The sequence below is a fragment of the Astatotilapia calliptera genome, chromosome 6 (assembly GCF_900246225.1).
Source record: "Astatotilapia calliptera chromosome 6, fAstCal1.2, whole genome shotgun sequence".
In the NCBI taxonomy this organism is placed as follows: domain Eukaryota; kingdom Metazoa; phylum Chordata; class Actinopteri; order Cichliformes; family Cichlidae; genus Astatotilapia; species Astatotilapia calliptera.
In genome coordinates, this window is record NC_039307.1 from 41,007,665 (window position 1) to 41,031,023 (window position 23,359).

Consider the following 23,359-nt stretch of genomic DNA (forward strand, 5'->3'; position numbering starts at 1 on the left):
TGATGGGACGTTCTGTATCGAGGCTTCGAAACGTGTGTCGAGTAATGGAGGGGGCGTTTCCGCGAAGCGCGTATCGAGGCTTGCTTCATTTATGGGAGGAGCTGAAAATGATGACGTCCGAAGCCTCGCTGCCCGGCTGTACCACGTGACTGGTTCATGAAGTGGTTCGAACTTTGCCGCGAGCTATGACAGCGATATAAACCCTCAGACTTCATTCAAAATGTGGGTGTTTGATGGAGAATTGCGGTTAGTGAGAGTTTGGAGGTTTATGAGAGTGAGGAGAGAAAGTCAGGAGAGAATGGAGCCAGCTAAGAAGAGGAGGATGTCCTCCCCTGTGTGGGAACATTTTGATCTTATTCCTCCCAACAAGGTATGTAAATTTCTACAGAAGATGTATTTTCATGATACTGATGGTGCAATACAATTTATGTTGAGCTGTCTGTACTTTTGTACAAGGTGAAGTGTTTGCTATGTGCCAGGGAGCTGGGATATAACAACAACACCTCATCCATGCTTAGGCACTACAGAGCTTTGCATGAGAATAAGAGGAACACCGATCGTGGAGCAAGGCCAGGTGAGCCATCAAATGCCATGATAATATAGGATGCAGTAATGTTACTAAATGATATAACAATATCATACAACTGTTATAAGTTACGTGTGTGATATTTATATTTGTGCTTTATCTTTATTGTCTTTCCTCAGGAGAACAATCTCAAATAGATGAAGACCTGGTCAGCATGGTGATTGAGGACTCCCAGCCATTTAGCATTGTGGAGGACAAAGGATTCAAAAGATTTGTTAAATCATTAAATCCTAGCTATGTTCTCCCCACTAAAAAGGTCATAAAAGCAGTGAAAATTTAGTTTTTACAGAATAAAATGTGAACAGGCAGGACTGAGGCTCAAAGCCTCAGTGTGTAGCTGTCCATACCTCAACGTTACAAAAGCACAACCACTGTCCACACCCCACCCACACCTCACCTCACAGGAAATGATCATTTTCCACACTGCCAGTATAAATATACACAGTATACTGCCATCACTACAATATACATGTTTTACACACTCCTTTTGTTGTTGACATTTACAGGCTGTGTGCAAAATGCCACACTCTTCAAATTCATGCCAGCTATTATTTTTACGTCCAGTAGGTGTCCTGCTAGAGCAAATGAAGCTTCATGAAGCTTCGCGTTGGGGTGAACCAATTGGATGAAAAGCTTCAGTGCTTCATGGGGCTTCATCTGCCCATCACTAATTGTGACACATTTTATGAGTGAACTTGGCTTTAAGTGACTCACAGGTTTCTTTGAAAAACACTTTCTTACATCCAGCTTCTTCCTCTTTGCTGCCGTCCTCCTCTCCTCCTCGCAGCGCAGGTTTGCCGCTGCTGAAACTGAACAGAGCTCCCTGAAAGGCTCAGCCAATCACATTGGCCATATTTGTCACATGACGTAGGACTCCAGTAGAGGTGATTTAACTCTTTCTGCACCGCTGGGTGAATGAGACGCTGACAGATCGGTTTTTTTTTAAATCGGCTTTGTTTTTCTTTACTCGAAGAGATCAAATTATTGGTGGGGACAATTCAGTAATCGCTGGATATTGGTGGGGACGTGTCCCTTCCGTCCATGACAATCTACGCCCTTGTTATGACCACATTTTGAGCCCATATAATCGGCCTTAAAATGCAGCTTTAAGGCTGCAGACCCTGAATTGGGATACAGCCAAGGTTTCAGGTGAACCCACTGTGAAACCTGGCACCGCCCTATCATGTGATTTCCTGAGGTTAGATGGCCCATGAGGTGAGTGGGCGTTAAGGCGTCTGGGAAGGATCTCAAACTGGATTACAGATGGCAGACTTGTGTAGCAGCATGAGACGCTGCAGAGGTGACCCGCGTGTGTGTGATGAGCCATCACAGCCCCTCCACAGCACACACGCACCTGCATCTTGCACAGGAGTGCCATGGTAACACTTCCTGTCAGGATTTAGACCTCAGAACGCTTGATGATTAAGGTCTGTGTCTTTAACACACACACACACACACACACACACACACACACACACACACACACACACACACACACACACAGGTGGTTATTTTTGTGACCTGATGCTGTCACATGTGGGGCGGCAGCCTGCGACATGATACTAAACAACAAACTGACGTCATCAGCAGGCGACTCCCACCTGACAGCGCCCAGGAGGCCGACGGGGAGCCTGTGCATGTCTTCGGCCACACATCAGTGCGCGGATCTCCTGACGCCCGTGCACCGCAGCGTCTGCCGCGCGCATCTGTCCGTGCACTCCGACAGCGCGGGCCACGATGGCGGACTGCGTCGGCTTCCAAGCGCAGATCGCCTCCATCATAGAGATGCTGGCCAACTCGGCGGTAGCCGAAATTTGCAAACTGGTGGACGACGGTTACGCGGCGCTGCGCTCTCAGATGGAGCAGGAGCGGGAGAAGAGCGAGAAGGAGAACCGAGCCCTGCGGCAGAGGCTGCGAGACATGGACGTGAAGATGCGGAGCTGTGAGAGGAGGATGAGGAGACGGAGTCAGCGCGAGGAGCATCACACGGCTCATTTTAGGCCGCCCAAAGGTAGGGGAGCGGGACACCCTGCACATCCACCCATCCAGCTGTGAGCTCAGTAATGATTATACTGCTGCATCCAGCCCCGTGTGCTAGTCGGAGAAATTCGTCCTGTCTCCCATGAAGAGCATGGTAAAAGATGGCTCGCATGTTTTGTCCCAGCAAACCTGATTCAGGTGTCCTCAAATGCTGGTTGGTGTAACATGCACCTGCTGATCTGCTGGGCTCTTCCTGCACAGCCACCTGTGGAGTTCAGCAAAAGGCAGAATATCCAGTGAGTTCTCCGGGTGAAAAGGTGTAGTTGATGTTAGAGCAAATCAGAGCTCGTTACAACCGAGGTATGCAGAAGAGCGGGGCTGAGTGCACAGCACATCGAACAGATGTGCTACAGCAGCAGAAGAACAGGAAGCCACTGCTCACACAGGCGCAGCAAAACTGGAGAAGAGTGGAAACACTGCCAGGTGTGCCGAGTTTCTGCTGCCACACGGTACAGCTCGCCGTGCGTCAAATATGACGGCAGATCATAGACATCAGACGTGGGGATGCGTGGCGTGTCTGTCTGATAATGTGGCTGCGTGACACACAGCTGAAACACGTGGGGGAGCACATGTTCAATGTCCTGTGTTATTTTTCAGGACCTGATGACCATCAGCCCCTGGCACCCCCTCCTCTGGCTCTTTCTGAAGGCAAACCCTTTCATCCAGTTTCAAAGGTAAAGATGAATCGTGCACTAGGCTAGCACGTTATATAACCTCAGCTCTCTGCACTTTGTGAACCTCTAATCCAAGATCAATCTGTTTTTGTTAATACAAGAATCCAACATTATTTTCGTCAGTGTTGATCTGTGACCGTGTGACAAAGAAAAGGTCCACATCCTAAGGTTAGACTCAGATGTGTCTGAGTCCACCCTCTAACATATGTTTCATATGTTATTCACTCTAAAAACATTACTTTGTTAGGTTCAGGATCTTTAAAGGGTTCTATTGGTTTAGGCCCTAAAAAGGAACAGTTGGAGTTAGGAATACAACATAAACTGAATTAGAAAAAGCTCATGGTTTGGGTTCAAATTCTGCTTTATTTATACAGCTCCAAATCACAGCAACAGTCACCTCAAGGTGCTTTATACTGTGAGGTCGACTCTACAATGACACAGAGAAATCACAACAATGAGCAAGCACTTTGGCGACAGTGGGAAGGAAAAACTCCCTTTTAACAGGAAGAAACCTCCAGCAGAACCAGGCTCAGGGTGGAGCCGCCACCTGAGACCAGTTAGGGGTGAGTGGAGGAAGACAGGATAAAGACATGCTGTGGAAGAGAGACAGAGATGGATAACAACTAAGGATTCAGTGCAGAGAGGTCTATTAACACATAGTGAGTGAAGAAGAAACACCCAGTGCATCATGGGAATCCCCGGCAGCCTACGTCTATCGCAGCATAACTAAGGGAGGATTCAGGGTCACCTGGTCCAGCCCTAACTATATGCTTTAGCAAAAAGGAAAGTTTGAAGCCTAATCTTGAAAGTAGAGATAGTGTCTGTCTCCTGAATCCAAACTGGAAGCTGGTTCCACTCACAGTGTGCACACGTGCAGTTATTTCTATTTTGGAGGCAAAAAGTCTTGAATGTCTTCCTTCAGCGTCCGCAGCGTCTTGGCTGCTGTGTGGGACAGAAATGATTGATGCAGTAGCTGAAACTGTGAGACTCGTTTGTCTTTTCTCAGCAGGAGGAAGCCAAGATGTTGACACTGGTGAAGCAGGAAAAAGAGGAGAGAGATGACTGCAACTTGGACGTGAAGGTGGAGGTTAACATAAGGGCGGAGTGTGGCCTCTCTGCAGGTGAGTGTGGCCCCCACACAGTTACATCAGTGTTTTGTTGGCTGCTCACATGGTTTCAGTGTTACTGTCTGTCCTTCTACAGCTTTGGAGCCCAGCGAGGAAAGCCCCCCTGCTGACACTGTCCTCGACACCAGCGTCAGCAGCCTCACATCCTCCACATCACAGCTGTCCTCCTCTCCTGCTGATGCCACGATGGACCTGACCTGCAGGCCTCGAGCAAAACGTAAGGCTGCTAAGCCCGTAGGCAACACTGAGGGGGTCCATGCCTCCGAAGCGGCTCGCAGGGACCCTTCGGGGAGCCTACCTGATATGGCTCTGAAGCCAGAGGTCCAGACAGATGAGCTCACAGAAGATGACCTTCATCCCTCTCAGCTGTCGGCCACTATAGCCTCTGATGAGTCGAGCTGCGACCGCCTCAACAGCCTGGGCCTGGATCTGGCCTGGATGCAGGAGCGTGTCAGCCATCTGGGAGCAGCCTATGCAGTAGCACAGCTGGGTTTGGGGAACACGGACAGCGGGCACCCTTCTGCCTCCTTCCCCTCACAGGGAGGGGGAGAAAGTCTCGACGGCCCCCCGACTATGCTCTTTACAGGCGGCGCTCACGAGATGGCTGCTTTTGCTGCCTCCTTCGACATGGCTGCTGCTGCCGCCGCCGTAGTAGCTGCACCCCCTCCACCTCCGCCCCCTCCCCCTCCTCCGACAGCTCCCACTGGCACTGCCAGCAGCCAGAGGCGGCCTTACAGGAGCAGCACCGCCGCCGCAAAAGAGCCGGTGGCGTGCGCTGTGTGCGGACGTGTGTTCCCCAGCACGGCCGGCCTGGAGTTGCACCAGCGGGTGCACACCGGGGAAAGACCTTACACTTGCCCTCACTGTGGGAAGGGTTTTGCCCAGCCCAACAACCTGCGGGTTCACCTCCTCATCCACACCGGTGAGAGGCGTTATCGATGCACGCTGTGCGGGAAGAGTTTCATCTCATCGAGCCATCTGAAGAGGCACCGTACAGTTCACACACAGGAGAAACCCTACAGCTGCTCGCGCTGCGGCCAGTCCTTCAGCCAGATGTGTAGCGTCCGCAGACACCGGCAACAGTCTCAGTGTGGCCTGTAGCATGAATGCTGTAGCAACATCTGATACACTCTGGACTCTGAATGGTGAACATTTAAAGATGGTAGCTTGAGCGTAGATGAGGTGATGTCATGATGACGTTCAGAGTAAATGTTTGTAAATGTTTGTCCTAAATCAGTTCTTCGGTTGGTCTACCCCACACTGTCTTCATATTGGTGGTTTGACAGTGAGACACGGTCACACAGGTGAGTTTGTGATAGACTCTGAGACTAAACTGAGACTAAACTGAGACTAGACTCTGAGACTAAACTGAGACTAGACTCTGAGACTAGACTCTGAGACTAGACTCTGAGACTAGACTCTGAGACTAGACTCTGAGACTAAACTGAGACTAGACTCTGAGACTAGACTCTGAGACTAGACTCTGAGACTAGACTCTGAGACTAAACTGAGACTAAACTCTGAGACTAGACTCTGAGACTAGACTCTGAGACTAAACTGAGACTAAACTCTGAGACTAGACTCTGAGACTAGACTCTGAGACTAAACTGAGACTAGACTCTGAGACTAAACTGAGACTAAACTCTGAGACTAGACTCTGAGACTAGACTCTGAGACTAAACTGAGACTAAACTGAGACTAGACTCTGAGACTAAACTGAGACTAAACTCTGAGACTAGACTCTGAGACTAGACTCTGAGACTAGACTCTGAGACTAAACTGAGACTAGACTCTGAGACTAAACTGAGACTAAACTCTGAGACTAGACTCTGAGACTAGACTCTGAGACTAGACTCTGAGACTAAACTGAGACTAAACTCTGAGACTAGACTCTGAGACTAGACTCTGAGACTAAACTGAGACTAGACTCTGAGACTAAACTGAGACTAAACTGAGACTAACCTGAGACTAAACTGAGACTAAACTCTGAGACTAGACTCTGAGACTAGACTCTGAGACTAGACTCTGAGACTAAACTGAGACTAGACTCTGAGACTAAACTGAGACTAAACTCTGAGTCTAACAATAAACTCTGAGAACTCATTCGAGTGAGCTGTGACGAAAACCCCTCCTTAATAAAACCGCGATGTCGAGAGCAAATAAAAGGGCAGAACCTCTATTTTAATCTCGTGGCCCATGGAGCATGACTGTGTACCAGTTTGGCTCATGCTTTTATCAAACATTGGTGTTCATGACTAGATGAAGCTGGAAGCTGACAGTGCAGTGTAGTGGCAGCGACACGGCTGCTGATTCCAGCATGTTGTATTTCATGCTGTCAGCAGCTGTAAGTAGCAATGACAACAGAAAGTCTGACTTTTGCTGCGCAGACTCTCCACCTAACTGTTGTTACCTGGTGCTATGTACATAAAGCAGTGATGGCAAACAGCATCTGCACATCTGTTGAAGGTGATCGCTCTATTTAGAAGAGTGGACTTTATTCCATCCATTAAATATTGGTTGATAAAGTTTGCAAACACAGAGCACTTTCTTTAGTCTAACATCAGAACATCGGTCATTAATGGGACTCTCAATATGCCAAATTCATGTTTGAATGTATTATTAACATAATGAACATTAGTCAATCCTGCACACAGAGAGTGTGCTACATGTGGCACAGTAACAGTACCTTAGTTATGTCTCAAGAACCAAGAAGGGAAATCCCAGAACGTTGTCTGTGTTTGTGTGGATGCTGCGCTTTGTTTGGGAGAAACGTTTCACGGCCCATCCGGGTCAGGCTGCAGCTTTCCCACCGTGCACACGGCACAGCTGACACGAGCACCACTAGCTCCGTTTCATAAACATTAATATGCAAATTGTCATGAACATTGATCGCTGACTACGAGTGCGATTCACAGAGTCAGGACTGGCAGCATTCACGGCGCTGACTCTCGTCCCGTGGATGGGCTGCAGCTTTCCTCAGTCCTGTTGGGATAATCGCCTCGATCTCTTTGACGGTCCTTTTCTGGGCTCTGCTTTCCAAAGTCCAGAGTTCCAATCAGAGGTCTTTATGGCCCGGATAAGGTGAACAGTCGAAAGGAAAAGTGGACATAGAAGGCACGTTGTAGCGGGACAGTGGGTTTCATCTTATTTTAGCTGATATGAAGAAGACGCGTGTCCTGGTTTGATGGGAGGAGCTGCGAGGGGCGGGCTGCTGCAGGAAGGCTAGGATACCACAGCTGTGCAGCGGCTAGGAGTCCATGTTGCTGCACGATTACAAAAGCTATAACAAACTGAGTAATGTTGTTGTAAAAAAATTCCAGACTCTTCCGTTGAAGCACTTTAAAGGTTCCCCTTTGTTAGAAGGGAAAAACTGGAGTCGCGGTTTGATTCCATGCTCTCTGTATCAGCGTCATCATGACAGTATCGTGGACGAGTGGCCTTCTCAGACCTGTGCAGTGACTCTGACGTGTTGGCACTTTGTTGAAACACATCTTGTTGCCCAAGCTCGCACCTCCTCGTTGTGCTGACTACATTTATGTGTGTGCACTTCACATTCATATTGAATTGATGGAAATGTAATAAGCTGTTGTGAAGAGAGGGCATTACATTTGGATTATTGTTATTATTATTTTTGGATGCAGAGCCTGACTGGAGAAGCTTTTTCCAGGTCCAGGCCTGAAGATGAATCTTTTAATGTCAGACATTCATTGTCCACATTTCAACACATCACAGGACTGTAAAAAGATGTAAAGTGAAACATATATATCAGAGTCGTGTTAGTGTGTGTTGGTGTCTGACTGTAATCGGCTGTAGCAGCTAAAACAAATACTTTGCCTTCGAGTATTCTTTCATGACATGTTTCAGTGTTGATGTCATTAAATATGTAGGAGGTTTGCAGTGAACCTCGCCATGCTGTGCTCATCATTTCTGCTGTGTGCTGTCACTTTGTCATTTGTATGTTCCAGAGCTGTCACTTCAGAGGTGGCTACACTGACTTGACCCGAACCACCGTTTACCTGCACATCCTCTCTGTGGAGACATTCTGCTTTATGTACGAGACGACAGCAGTTAGATCTTTGTGCGTGTCTCAGTGTTCCACAATTGTAATGATTACATTTGCATACACACCCAGTTATCATTATTTTTTATAATTTAATAGATAAAAACATGACAGCAGAAGGTGTTGTGCTTAGCAGTAGGTGTGGCTGTAGCTCAGGAGGCAGAGATCACTTACTAACAGGAAGGTTGCTGCTGTATCTTTATGTGTGGCTGGACAAGTTGTTTTTAAAACTACCAGCACAGCCAGATGAAATGAAGTTGTGTCATACAGTACACTCATACCTGAGATTATAAAAGATATTGAGATATTGTTATCCAGCCACAGTCTGATGTTTCTCTGTTATTTTAGCCGCTGTTACAGAATTAGACAAATTCAGAGTCGTAGCTAAATCAGGTGATCTGGTGACAAACACACATCTGAACAAGTTGGAGCTTTAGTGCCACCGAGCTACGAGCAGCATTACGTCCTCCGGAACAGAGGGTGGCGCTGTTACGGCAAACTGGCTGTGAGCCGCCGTCAAACAGGAGATGCACTTTAGCGGTGAGGTGCTAGTGTTTACCTGCTAGCTGTGCTGCAATGCTGTGAACGACCTCCAGTAGTTTCTTAGTCCTACTCGAGCAGTGAAAGAGCAAAGACCGAGCAGCCAGCGGCTAACAGCCATGTCCAACCGCCTGGCCTTCCAGACCCAGCTGGCCTCCATCATGGAGGTCCTAGCAAACGCAGCGGTGGCGGAAATCTGTAAGCTGGTTGACGACGACTACGCGGTGGTGAGGTTGCAGATGTCTCAGTGCCAGAGAGAGAACAAGGCCCTGAAGAGGAAACTACACCTGCTGGAGCTGAAGATGGCCCGGGGAAATGCCGAGAGAAGGCTCCGGGAGAGTGCCCTGAACAGCAGCCGGCCGAGGGTGCAGATAAACGGCAGCGACAGGCCCCGAGAGCCCTCCACCCCCGCCGGTACGGTCAGCACGAATAATCCGAGCAGTAAGAAGAGTCCAGTCTGAAACCACATCAGGCTTTCTTCACTCACACGTTTATTATGTTGTAAAAAGTCTGGGCCCTGGATAGAGCCGGGGCTACAGTGTGCCTAGCTCGTTTTTCCGGTGTGCAGAGTGCCCTCTCTCAAAGTGGACACACGAGCATCTCTGGTTCATTCATGCAAACTCAGAAACCTCTTCATCGAGACTCGATGAAATGAACGTCTCCGCCCATCAGCTGTTATACCGGTACATTACAGAGCACATGTAGAAGCCTCCTACATCAAATCTGCATTTACATATAACCCCATCTTCTTTTCTGATCGGCTGTTTTCAGCTTATTTGTACCTTGTGACAATGAGCCTCCCGTTCTTGGTTCATGTTTGTCACCCTGCGCTGTGATTTCAGACACGTCACAGGGCTCTGACTAAGGCTTCCCACGGTTGCACTGGTGCGCCTAACGGTTTTTCTTAGCTGCACCAGGACAGAAGATAGGTGCAACTGCATCACTTAACACCGCAGTTTTACATGTTGACTTACAGACAATATTGATTTGTAAATGATTAACGAACAATGTTGTCAACACAAAGTTCTTTATTTGGAGCTCAGTTCTACAAGAAACACAAGTTACTGACAAAGTGCTTAAAGCGCTTCACTGAGCTGAAATTTAACCTCAAAACATCTCAAGACATTCAATGAAAAGAAAATCTAAAAGGACCTCAAAGTGTCTCACGGGCTTCAAACTGAACATCTCTGTGTCGGCACAGCTTGATATCTTATGGACTGTCCTCCATTGCAGTCACATGGCCCTCAGATGGCCAACTCCTGTGATTTGGCCTTTTTCTTCTTTTCATCTTTTCTCATTACCCACAGCTACATCTGCTGCTGTCAGGCCGAGGCTGCTCACCTCTCTGTATCCGCCTGCACTTTCAAACGTACACACACACATAGGCCTACAGGAATATCTGGACCATGGCCAATCAGAGACTATCTTTGATTGGTTAGACCATGATATGGGCATAATGTGTGTCTGTTGTTGACCGCATGGAGACTTTCAGTGTTGTGGGGACTGGCTGGTCTCACCTGTGTGACCCAGGATTTTTTGTTTGAGAAATTTGGTCGCACTCTAGAGCCCTGAATCAGTTGAAAAAGAGGTGCAGGTGGGAAGAGACTACAAACAGCAGAGGAGACGAGAAGATGGTCACACAGACGGTCATTTGGCCAGCCCTCGTTACATGGATATGACAGCAGAGGACTCTAGTGTCCCCCTGCAGTGCCTGGCATAGATGTGTGTTGTAATCTGTTGGTGCTACACAGAGCTTTGGTCCCAAGTGACACCAACACGAACCTCTGTCCTAATGAGGACACACATGTGATCTTTGTCTTAGTGTTTAGGTCTGAGCACAGAGCAAAGATGGAAACCAGCACAGAGACTTCAAAGTGATTCAGGTAGAAACGGAGGCTGACCGCTCCGATTCTACCTGGGTTGCTCGCTTGGTTGCTGTTTTGATCACGTAAACGATGTATATCTCTGCCCCCGTCCTGATCCAGTTTGAAATCGATGTGGAAGAAGTGCAAACTGAATCCCAGCCCTTCTCCATGAGCTATCAGTTAGTCAGATTTTGTTGCTCTATAAAATGACTGCTCAACATAAACCAACCATGATGTAACCTTTTTAAGCTTTCTAACCAGCTGTTTAAAGTCTCTGGTTCCCACCATTTGAATCAAATACTTGGCAAAACACTTGAGTAACCACGTCGCTCGAGTGACGCTCGGTGGAGTCCTTTATTTACATTTGGGTGGCACATTAGTGGCTGCTAGTATCTCCAGCTTCATAGCCTGCACTCCACGCTGTCTTTTTGCCTCAGGTGGTTAAACAGGGCTTTGTTGTTTCCACGGTTGTGCGTGTCATGCGAAGTGCCGTCAGGAGAACGTTGACGTAGATCCTTTGAAATAAATCTGCCTCTGAGGCTGACGCGTTTGTGTCATCGTTCTGTGCATTAGAGAATGTAAATGCCATTATATCACAATGTGACACTTTATTAATCACATAGTGTTGGCCGTGCTGCAGGTTAGCATCTGAAAGTGTGTTTGAGATGGAGAGGAACAGCTCAACACTTTCACTTGGATCAGGAAGTGTACAAAGTTTAAATGGCAGGAATAATCAAACACGTGATTTATGCAGAACGCCAGCTGATGTTTGAGTGTGAATGCATGGCACGTGCACAAAAATCCCCAGCAATGTACACATCACATTTTAGACAAAATCAAACTGAAACAAATGTTTAGCAAAAAAACATAGTATTACATAATAAGACTCTTTTTTTTGTTTGTTTTCTAATTCAGTTTTATTTACACAGCGCCAAATCACAACAACAGTCGCCTCAAGGTGCTTTATATTGTACAGTAGATGCAGAGAAAACCCAACAATCATATGACCCCCTATGAGCAGCACTTTGGCGACAGTGGGAAGGAAAAACTCCCTTTTAACAGGAAGAAACCTCCAGCAGAACCAGGCTCAGGGAGGGCGGGGCCATCTGCTGCAACAGGATAAAGACATGCTGTGGAAGAGAGACAGAGGTTAATAACAGGGATGATGGGGAAACAGGAAGATGAATATTATGGATGCATGTTCTCAAAATACTTCAACTGTAACATTGAAATATTGAATAAAATAAAGTTTCTCTGGTAAAATGCTGATACAGCTGAACACAGTAAAATAAGTAACTTGTGCCTGTCAAACACACCGTCACACCCACATCATGGTTAAAATAAACAGGTGGGCTCTGCCATTACTGCCCTATAGGGACGGAGGGGCGGGATCTATTTACACTGACACAGAGCCGTGTTAGCGTTCACTTCCAATAGTGTAATATGTGAGCCAAACATGAGAATAACATCGGCATTTGAAGACAGCTGCTTTTCTGTCGTGTAGGTGACGTGTTTGACCAGCAGAGGGAGGTGCTTCTGTGGCCCAGCGGAGACGCAACCGGTGAACTGATCCTGTCTGAAAGCATGCACAGTAAGGTAGGCACATCATCACAGGTTAGCGTATGTGCACGCTGCTGTGTGAAGCTGCTATTGGCTGACTGAGAGACGATTCCGTGTTGCTGTGCAGTCTCCAGATGTGGAGCTGGTGGAGCCGGAGGCAGTGCTGGTGAAAGAGGAGAAGGTGCAGGCAGCCACGTCTCGAGATGAAGTGGAGCAGAGTACGTCACTTATAGGAGATGATGGTGAGTACAGACAGAAACACTAAGGCTGCTGAGTGGACGAGTACTGACACTGGGACATTTCCACGCAACATGCCGTGCTGCAGTTTAAAAATCTTAACACCTTCGATCAAATCGGTCGTAGTTTAAACCGCACATGCACGTGGTTGGAGGCGTCGCCTCAGAGGAACAAGGCTCGGCTTTTTTCTGTGGGTTTGCTCCTCCCACAGTCCACACACATGCATGTTAGGTTAGTTGGTAATTCTGAAGTTGACCGTGGACATAAAGCATGAGTGGTCCCAACACAGACACACAGCTGAGCGTGTGGGGATTCCCACTGGGAGAGCACTCAGTGACCGTGATCAGATAATAACAATACTAACCCATCCAAAGAGACGGCACACAGGTCTGTCATGGTGAACAAATCACTACTGTCGTTTAACTGGATGCAACATCTGTACAACATCTGTACAACTGAACCCTTTTATGTGTCATTAAAATGATACTTTTTAAAGAAAACGTCCTAAATGAGTAAATAAGTGTGTTAGTGAGTGACAGGTGTGACCTGTAGGTTTAGACGCTGGTGTGCACAGACAGTATTCAGGTTAGGATGTAGGTGTCAGTAAAATAGTTTCTTGGTCACATTTGTGTTTGGATTGAAGCACTCAAGTCCTCAGAAGGCAAAGCTTTACATTTGTAGAGTAGGTAGGCTCACATCGTACACATTTGTAGCTCTGACTGTACTCGTACAGCCTAAACTCGGACATGAAGACGGTGCTCTGTCCTCCTGGAGGAGTTTTACATGAAGAGGAGGAACAAAAAGCTCAGATCTGCTGCATCAGATCAGAGTGTGTGTGTTAGCCTCACACAGAGCGAGCGTGTGGCTGCTCTCAGGTTTGCTGTGCGGTTGCGTGTTGTTGTACGCTCCTACAGCAGGTCTGCTTTTAGGCACAAATGTAAACTGCAGCTCTAAGCAGCGTGCTTACAAGCTGCGCTCTGCATCAAATGCATCCAAGCAAAAACAATGCATTGAGGAGTTTTTATAATTTCTACAACAGAGAGGTTCACATATTTCAGGACATGAGTGCTGCAGGTAGAACAGAGCACAGCAGGGTTTCATATCCTCTAAAGCTGTTTGTTTGGATATGAAACATGTTTGACCATGAAAGAGTTAAAACACTGTAGAACAGCTCGTATATTAAAAACATTAAAACAATGCAAAGCCAAACAGGACACGCTGTTACAGCCATGTTGCTTCATAACAGCTGTGACTCCTCCCACACCGAGTGTGATGATGAGCAGGGGCAGGTAAAGTTCACATGTGAGAGTCGGTGGACATTTCCTTGCATATTTTATATCCTGCTTAGACCGTCGTGGTAAGAAAGTCGTCTCTTATTTCTGAGATTTGATGTGTCGTGTTGTGAAAGTGCAGAGAGCTCAAACAGCAGTAGTTTCTGGTCTTAGGCTGTAAGCTCAGATATCGATGTGGTCTTCAGTTCTCCAGGCTCCTCTGTCAGGTTTGAGCCCACGCTGCTTCAGTAACGATGGGCGGTGTGACCGCCCAACAATCAATATGCTGCCAGTCAGACTCTGTGCAGATCTGCTAAAATATTTTCATACAAGAATCTATTTAACATATTAGAGACCTCAGAGGAGGTTTCACAGTGTGGTGGTTAATGGAGTCACTCACAAAGGGAATGATTGCTGGTTCTTTCTTTGGCCCGGTGAGGAAGGCCATCCGACAGAAAGCTTCCGTGGCGACTCTGTGACGGCAGCAGCCAACGGTATCTGTTAGAGACTTTGGAGAAACGTTGTTGTGCCTCGTTCTACATCTGTGACTCTGAAAGTCGTCTCCCTGTTTTCCCTGAGAGTGTGCAGGGCTGCGTATCCACACGTGTTACAGCCAGTACTTAAATAGCAGTTAGCATTATAGAATAGTGCTCTACTAATTGAGTGTAATGGTAAACTGAGTTTTCTTTCTGTGTTTGAAGGGCTGATGGAGTGTGTCCCTCATGGAGCTGAAGGTCAGATGCCTGGCCCCGAGGACCAGGACGCCCAGTCCGTGTCTACTCGATCCCAGTCGCAGAGCCAGGCGTGCAGGACGAAGCTTACCGGCAGCAGGGGAGTGGAGGTCAGTGGCTCCTCTCCTCTTAAGTGTGAACTCACTGCTTCTGTTGAAGGCAGAGACTCGCTGCAGGAAGTGGCGATCCCACACCGGTACGTCGACGATGGCAGCAGCGACTCAAAGTTTGACGTCTTGTGTGACATCGATAAAACCGGTCACTCGTTGGTCGGGGAGTTTTTTGACGAGCCCTCAAATGTTGACGTGGAAGGAACGAGTCCGTCGTGTTCGTACTCGATGGCGGCCGTCGATTTGCCGTCAACTTCTTCCGGTGTTAATGGCTGGAATCGCTATGACAACGTGTTTTCCTTCACTGACGGCAGCAAAGCGTTCCCGCGCACTGGCAGGGAAAGACTGTTTGCCTGCAGCTACTGCGGCAAAGCTTTTAACCGGCCCAAGAAAGTGGAGATACACCAGCGTGTCCACACAGGGGAGAAGCCTTTCAGCTGCTCCACATGCGGGAAGATGTTCTCAGAGGCCGGGAACCTGAGAAAACACCAGAGAGTCCACACTGGGGAGAAACCGTACACCTGTGGGGTGTGTGGCAGGGGATTTGCCTGGATAAGAAACCTGAAAACACACCAACAAAAGAGCCACGCTGACGTTTACAACGCAGAGACCTGGGAGGGTAAATGAGCTGCATTTGTGTGAAAGGTGCAGAGACACTGGAAGGCCGCTTTGTGCTGGACAGAATGGAAAGTAAATCTGTGGCGACTACAGTCGTTGTTTTTACACGAGTGAAATTTACACTCCTCCCACATGATACTCAACATTGGAATCAGGGCAGTGTGTCAGCTAGCCGTTACAGCAGAGCTGTAAAGCAGAGTGAAGCTCTGTTTGCTTCCACATCTGTGTGTGTTTCTGTAAAAGCAGGCAGCCAGGCCTCCTCTGATTGGTCAGGTCCAGTGTCCTGGTTCTCGCTCTGCTGGTTTGTGTATGCCCCCGTGCAGGCGTCGTCTGTAAGCCAGACGCTGTGGTGTTATAGATGTATGATTTGTAAAAAAACACGTCAACATAGCATTTTGTTTCATGGCGTCTAAAATAATAACTTTATGATAAAACAAATCGTAGTTTACAAAAAGATGCTTGAAACATTTTCAGGAGGCTGAATAGAAAAGGTTGAAGTTACATCTCCAGTCGTAGAACCAAAATCAGCACCCAGGCAGGGCTGTAAGACAGGACGCTATGTCTCTGATGGCGATATAAAAACGTCGTTTCATTTTACGCTGTCGTTTGTTTCATGGTGTCACACAATAAAGTGTTTACAGCAATATCATGGTCCTGATGGTCGCTGTAGTGGCTACATTCATTTCTTAACGTTCTCTGTTTCTCTTATATTTAATATAACCACACTACGGACGGACAAGCGCCTGTTTTTACATGTTGTCGTTAGCAACAACGACGGTAAACCCAGCATGAGGCTCCGCCGTCCTCTTGTTTATTTTCCACATAAACCTTTCACAATAAAGCTTAAGATCCTGTTGAGATTTTTCAAAATAAACTGAAATGATGACAAACAGAAGGACCAGTCCAAACAAATCGAGGACCTTATTGGTAACCGAGGGGCCACCTCTGTAGCACGGACGTGGTTTGGTTATGAAGAGTCTGACACGGACCAGAACAATCATGGTGCAAACTGGTCTCAGACTCAAACATGACAAACCTCTTCTACCACCTACTGTTACGCCCCTGTCGAGGGGTACAGGAACGAAGCATAAGCTGAAAGAAGAGTGACCCCGCCCTGCTCCCCAAAACCACACCACAGCCGATTTAGATGTGAAAGTGGTTTATTGTGCCTAAACTGAAGCGTGACTCCGGGCTGAACAAAGGCCAAAATAACAAACAAAACCAGTCAAGGGGGTGCTACCTGAACCCTACGTGATAAAAAGAACAAACCAAAGACAAATGCCCCAACTGAATAAACAGGAGAAAATAATACAGAAAATAACAAGGCAGCTCACCCTTCGGCTTCAGTGACTATTTACACGTGACTCTAAACTACACACTACATACAGAAGCTCAGCAATCCTCAGGAGCACACACGCGAGTAACACAGGGTCTGGAGGCCAAGCATGGGTCTGCTGCTGCTGTCAGTGTTGCCAACTCCTCAGTAAGGAAAATCGCTATTGGCTGTCCTAAAAGTTGCTAGAAGTCGCCAAATGACGTCATCGCCTAATCTGCATAATTGGTCATGCTAATGTAATTGTAACCTATGCTGTTGGAGAGAGAAATAACATCGTGGAAGAGACATAAAGTGAGTAAAAAACGTCCTAAATGCATTTAGAGTTTATTTAGAGCTACAAATTAAATTTCTTTTAGCAGTTATTGTTTTTTAATGTCACAATTCCAACCCTGCTCCTTTACCCGGGCTTGGACCGGCAAAAGTGACCCGAAACAGGCGCTCTGGTGGAGTTACTCTGTGTGTGTGTTTATAAGTAGTTTTAAACCTTGTGATCCACAAAACAGCATAAGAGTAAAAGAGTAAAAGAAGAACTGACTGCGTTACAGTCAGTGCGGGAGCAGCGGCTTCGCTCATACGCGATTCATTTGCCGTTTGGATGCACAGGTGTGAACGTCTCCTGCCCTGATAGCAGCTGGGGAGGACTATCGTCCGCCCGTGAGCGCTTTGGCACGGGTGAGGTGTCCACGGCAGCACCGCTGCTTGTTGAGAAAAAGAGCGATACGCATTTTCACGTCAAAAAGTCGTCATAAATAAGTCTCCAGTAACACCAGAAAAAGTCGCCAGATTTGTCGCTAGTCGCTTTTTAGAAAAAATGTCGCTAAGGGGTCTGAAAACTCGCTAAATATAGCGACGAAGTTGGCAACACTGGCTGCTGTCAGCTGCTGGTGACAGATTTTCAAAGCAGCCACATGATCAGGGGACCAATCAGCAGCCGTCAGCTTCTCCAATCAGGGACCTGCAGAGACTTTTAAAGACACAGACAGGCAGAATGAAAAACAGCCACCACGACACATTATGGCCAGGGCCGTAACACCTACACAAGAATCCCCTGACAGAGTACGGAGAGAGTTTACGGACGACAAGCAAAAAGAGCCGTCAGGTGCTCCAAATAAACCTTAGACTCTCTACACTCTGCAGGCTGTTTAATGCATCGGTCTAAACACTCGACTGCAGCTACACGACGCCCAGCTGAAAACACTTCACGCAGGTCGAGTCGGCCGAGATTCACAGAATTTACAGCAAATTCACTATTTTGTGATATATATGGTTGTGATTTGGGATTTTGGTCATATCGCACAGCCCTACACCCGGGTTAAGAGCACATGTTGTTCAAAGGCTCAGCACTGTGCTACCTTTACCTGTGCTGCTGTGGATGAAGCTGCATTCGTTTGATCAGTGAGATGTGCAGACAGCAGATTAATGTGTGTATCACTACTGTACCAGGGGACAAACTGCAGCGCGCTCTCGGTAGTGAACGAGCGCGTCAGCCAGTGCAACGACGTGACTCGCCCTCACTGTGGCACAGAGGAATACGATGTGTGACGAGACCTGAAACCGTGCTGCCGTCAGTGCACGTAGTGACCTGCTGTCAAAGGTTTGTGGCCCACAAAAGCACGTTTACATCAGCTGTTACATTAAAATGTGTCCAGTCACATTTACAGACTGGCTGTTTTAACCTTTGGGAGGGAGACTGTGCTAAGCATGAACACTGCTAACCTAGCAGTTAGTAACAGTGATGTTTGTCACACGCTGTTGGGTTGGAATTGATCTGAAATGGCTTTGTTTGAATTGCAAAGTATTTTAGTTACCGAGTCTACATTTGTTTGTAGCTCATGTTAGCGTCAGAGCATTGCTCATTTTGGTAGGTTTCCACTTTCTGCATGCATCATTTCATTAAGGAATAAAATGTTGTCTTTTACCTCAAATGCGTGGGTTATTTGTTTTCAGACCCTGCAGAAACATTACAGCTGATAAATGATAAATAAAGCTTCAGATGTAACCCTTGACACCTGCATGAAGGCGTCCTCGGCTGTTGTACTGCATACTAGGCTGGGTATCGTCACTGATTTCTAGAATCGATTCGATCCACGATTCCATTCGATTTGAGTCGGGGAAATTTTGCCTCAGACAGTCAGAAATATTATAAGTCAGATCATGCATCAGTACATTTCCATATTTTTATATCTATAAAAAGAAAGCTGACACTTGTGAGACTTTATCAAAGGTGTGAGCGTCACAGCAGAGGCCTTTGTGTCAAAGTAACTGAGGATAAAACACAGAAAAGCATGAAGGAGGATTTCCTGCCCTGGATTTTATAATAATATTCTGCAGTAGATCAAAAATGAAAGAAGACCATGAATCAACACATGAACATTACCTGATGCTGCTGAAGTGAAACAGAGCAAACTTACAGCAGTTTTACAGACACAGCGTTTTGCATAATTTTAAAAAGTTTAAATTTGTTCAGTATTGAACGGCAGAAATTAGGTTTTCTTTTCGGAAGTAAGTAAAAGGAAAAAAACAGCGTCCGACAGGCTGTAAACAACGGTAGACTTGTGCGTAACAAGCAAGCGAATAATGCAGAAAACAGATTTTTAGACGGGAAACTGTTGTTGGAGAGAGAGAGAGAGAGAGAGAGAGAGAGCTGTGCATCGTGGTGGAAGCAAAACAGCAAAAGTCAGAGTGAATTCATGACGATGTTTATGTGAAGCGTAGTTTGGATCTTCTTTTGCTGCTGGTTCGGTCAATATTGTTTGGAGAGCGATAAAACTAACAGCTTCAGAATCAGCGCAAAAGGGGCGTGAACACAAAGCTCGACCCGCCGACACACCAGACTCAGCGAGCTGTCGGCTTTCAGCCCCGACCGTGTCCGTGCCGTCGGTGAGAAAGGCGACATCTCACTGATCCTGATCCGTCGGCGGGTCGGCGCTTTGTGTTTACGTCTTTGTGCAGAATCCGTGTTCCTGCTCTCATTTACTGTTTGAGCTGTTTGGTGGTTGTTGGAATTTTGTGAGGTTTAACCAGAGATTCTGGCGTTTCGGGCAAAATAAATTTACATTTAAAAATCGATTCAGGATTTTAATGAATCAATATCACATTATCCAAGCCAGAATCGATTTTAATTGATAAATCGATAATCAAAACCCACCCCTACTGCAGAGGTTACTTCAAATCAGTGATAATAACACAGAAATCACATTTGTCCATTCATCCATTTTCTAACAACTCGTGGGGGTGGCAGTCAAGCAGAAAACCCAGATCTCCTGCTCCCTGGCCATCCAGAGGTGCTCCCAAGCCACCTGAGAGAGGTTGCAGGAAGTCACAGCTCTACTCTAGTGCTTCTCTACGCTGAGCACTCAAAGATTTTTACACAGCATCCATTCATTCAAGCATTTTTACTATACGTAAGTGCTTTGTATCTAACAATTACGCTGAAGAGCAAGTTAGTATCCTGCCCAAGGATACTAACTAGAGCAGGCAGGGATCACCGCCAACCTTCCAATTCGGCAGTAGAGGAGGAGGATGACCTGCTCTACTTCCTGAGCTAAAGCCACCACATGACCTCTTGGGACCACCAAAAAATATACCTTCCAACAGGGACGGCTCAGGCAGGCAGTATGGACCAAGCTGTCACTGCAGTTCTGAGGGACTAAATGGACCAGACCACATACTCCTGAAGCCCCGCCCACAGGATCCCCTGAGGGACGTGACTGAATGTCTCTCCCACCGAACACCTGCAGACTGATTGGACAAACTCCCTCAAATAACCTGAAGAGGATAACGAGCTAGTCCGGTTTTGACCAAGGTGGAAACCAGTAAATTGTTGTTTACTCATATTTCTTGACCTCCGCGCTGCGTTTGATTCTGTTACCATAATATTTAATAGGCTCAGTGTTTTGGCTGGTATCTCCAGCTCAGCACTAGACTGGTTTTCTTCTTATTTATCTGGAAGGACATTGTATTTGGGTGAGCAAGTTCTCCTTTTATACTGCATCTCTAAGCTGTGGGGCTCAAAAGGTTCAGTGTGGGGCCATTGTTGTTTTCCTTTAACGTCCTTTTCTAGTGTTTCTTGTTTCTGTGGCGCAGACAAATGTTTGAGCCTCAGCAGCTGGATAGGCTGTCCACACTAGTTCACTGTTTATCCCAGAATTGTGACCGCCTCTCCAATAATAAATATATATATTATCTTTAGTTCCAACAAGACTGAGGCTACATTATAGCTCCTGCTGATATGTATTCAAGAATCAGCTCCTCTGTGAAGACCCGTTTTCCTAATCTTGATGTCATGTTTAATTCTGAACGTTGGCTCACATGTATAGGGTCGATGTCACGCTCCTGTTTCTTTTCTACTCTAAACTGTGAGCTGTAGTGTTGTGCTCTGAACCAGAGGAAACCGTTCATGCGTCAGCGTGCCTAGACCACTGTAATGCTTTTTACCAGGATATGTGTATCGTCTCATTCATGCCTCCCAGTCATACAACATGCTGCACCTAGCAAGTTCACATTACCCTTTTATTAATTTTCAGGGGCTTTCAGTTGATTTTAGATTTTCAAATTCTCACACTTACATACAGACAAGCTCCAAAATACTTGCTGTCTGCGGTCTTTGCTCACAAGCTCAAAACCTAATAGTTTTTGCTCGTATAAGACTGAAGACTGGGCGGCACAGAGCGCTTGAGTCTGTTCCCGGCTCTGTTCAGTCAACTCTGTGGAGTCTTTCAAAACACAGTTCAAAACTTTTCTGTGTAATCCGGCTTTCTGCTGACGTCCTTTGGTTTGTTATTCAATTCAGTTTTATTTACACAGCGCCAAATCACAACAACAGTCGCCTCAAGGTGCTTTATACTGTAAGGTCGACCCTACAATACTACATACAGAGAAAAACCCAACAATCATATGACCCCCTATGAGCAAGCACTTTGGCAACAGTGGGAAGGAAAAACTCCCTTTTAACAGGAAGAAACCTCCAGCAGAACCAGGCTCAGGGAGGGGCGGGGCTTTTTTCATGGTTCTGTATTGCTATTAATTGTTTTGGAGTGATTGTACAGTACTTTGTGACTTTGATGTCTAAATAAACTTCACTATACTTGAGTTCGTATTCTTTTTTCACAGTTTTCACTGGTATCGTGTTGTGTATTGCATCAGACAGTTCCTATGTTTTCTTTGTGTGGGCAGAAGGATGAGGAGCCAGATGTGGTGCTGGTGAAGGTGGAGGAGGTGGAGCCAATGACGAGACCTCGGAACCGGCCGTGCCTCAGCATACAGGAGGGTGAGCAGACCCGTTCACTGTGAACTGTAGATCAGTTTAGGAAGTGTTCTGACTCCGACTACAGCAGCCTGATGACATCAAACGTGTCCCCTCGAGGGCTACTGTTGCTGTCATTTGGTGCTATATAAATAAAATAGAACTGAGTCGTCAGTCATCATATTGCATCATCTGATGTTTTGCCCTACATCAAGGATTCTCGCTCCAGAAAACCCTGTGAGAATGTTGAGTCCATTTAACCCTAGCTGGGTGAGAACTTGACTCTGAATCTGTCCGTGTCCAGGGTTGGTGGAGTCCAGTACAGACGACTGCAGAGGAGTGCTGTCCTTTGATGAAACCACACAGATGTCCACCAATCGGCTGTCCGACCTGCAGGACTCTGGGCGGGGCTTCTCAGAGGTCAGCTGTGGCCATTCTTCGCTGTGGACTAATAGGGGGGGCGGTTACAGTGAGAGCCTTCCAGGGCTGTCCTCACACTTCGCTCCACTCTCATACTTGCCTGGCACACTCACTGGAGGAGAGCCTGGCAGCTCTGGGAGGGGATCGGCTGCTGAGAACGCAACAGAGAGGGGATCAGCCGCTGAGAATTCTAGAAAGTTGCCCACTTATCCCTTTGAGCAGAAGCTTCCTGTTATTGATCTGTCAGATGAGTCCAGCCAAAGTCAGGTGTCAAGTCAGACGCAAGCAGGACACCTGTCAGTCCAGGGGTCTCAACAGTATCTGCACCCAGGTCCAAGTCAGGGCCCAAAAAATCCCACGAAGAGGGATTGTGTCTGTAGTTTCTGTGGGAAAAGGTTTCCTGCTCCAGCAAATTTGGAATCTCATATGAGAACCCATACTGGAGAAAAGCCATATGGCTGCACCATCTGTGGTAAAAAATTCTCCCAGTTGTGGAATTTGAAGATCCACAGGAACATCCACACAGGGGAGCGACCGTACCAGTGCTCGCTCTGCCCCGAAAAGTTTTCTGACCCCAGCAACCTGAAAAAACACCTAAAGAGACACCATCCACAAAACATGGCCATACAGTCAGGAACATCTTAGATGAAAGGGCTAACACACTGTTAATGAGTACTGTATTTTTCAGACCATTAGGCGCACTGGATTATATTATAATAATTATATACTCATTCTTCTTGCTTCTTCGACGTCCGTACCATTGATTCATTAATGCTGTATTCAATCACAGCTGCTCTATTCCCATGTTGTTGCAGTATATGAATGACTAACCTCGTATTGTGGATGGATTATCTCAGTTGTTCTCCTGGCTGAAGTTTGGTCCTTTTACAGCATCCTGCCATGCGACTGCATTTGTCTCTAACTATCAGGAACCCTCAC

General features: G+C 46.8%; 1 protein-coding gene across 1 annotated transcript; it reads left to right on the forward strand.

Annotated features, from left to right (window-relative positions):
* Nucleotides 1-1,704: 1,704 nt before the first annotated feature.
* On the forward strand, nucleotides 1,705-23,141 carry LOC113024569 (uncharacterized). The gene is made up of 12 exons (XM_026171751.1): nucleotides 1,705-2,013; nucleotides 2,174-2,597; nucleotides 3,224-3,300; nucleotides 4,307-4,421; nucleotides 4,504-5,527; nucleotides 9,095-9,441; nucleotides 12,397-12,488; nucleotides 12,580-12,694; nucleotides 14,662-15,420; nucleotides 15,666-15,751; nucleotides 21,931-22,024; nucleotides 22,305-23,141. Exons 2-12 carry the CDS (start codon nucleotides 2,324-2,326, stop codon nucleotides 23,063-23,065), a joined length of 3,744 nt encoding a protein of 1,247 aa, XP_026027536.1. The 5' UTR covers nucleotides 1,705-2,013; nucleotides 2,174-2,323; the 3' UTR covers nucleotides 23,066-23,141.
* The last annotated feature ends 218 nt before the right edge of the window (nucleotides 23,142-23,359 follow it).

Excerpts from the sequence above, each read along its gene's own strand:
- LOC113024569 (XM_026171751.1), top strand. The coding sequence starts at position 2,324 with ATGGCGGACTGCGTCGGCTTCCAAGCGCAGATCGCCTCCATCATAGAG. Across the intron at positions 3,301-4,306 it reads CCTTTCATCCAGTTTCAAAG|CAGGAGGAAGCCAAGATGTT; the intron begins GTAAAGATGAAT and ends GTCTTTTCTCAG. Across the intron at positions 4,422-4,503 it reads GGAGTGTGGCCTCTCTGCAG|CTTTGGAGCCCAGCGAGGAA; the intron begins GTGAGTGTGGCC and ends GTCCTTCTACAG.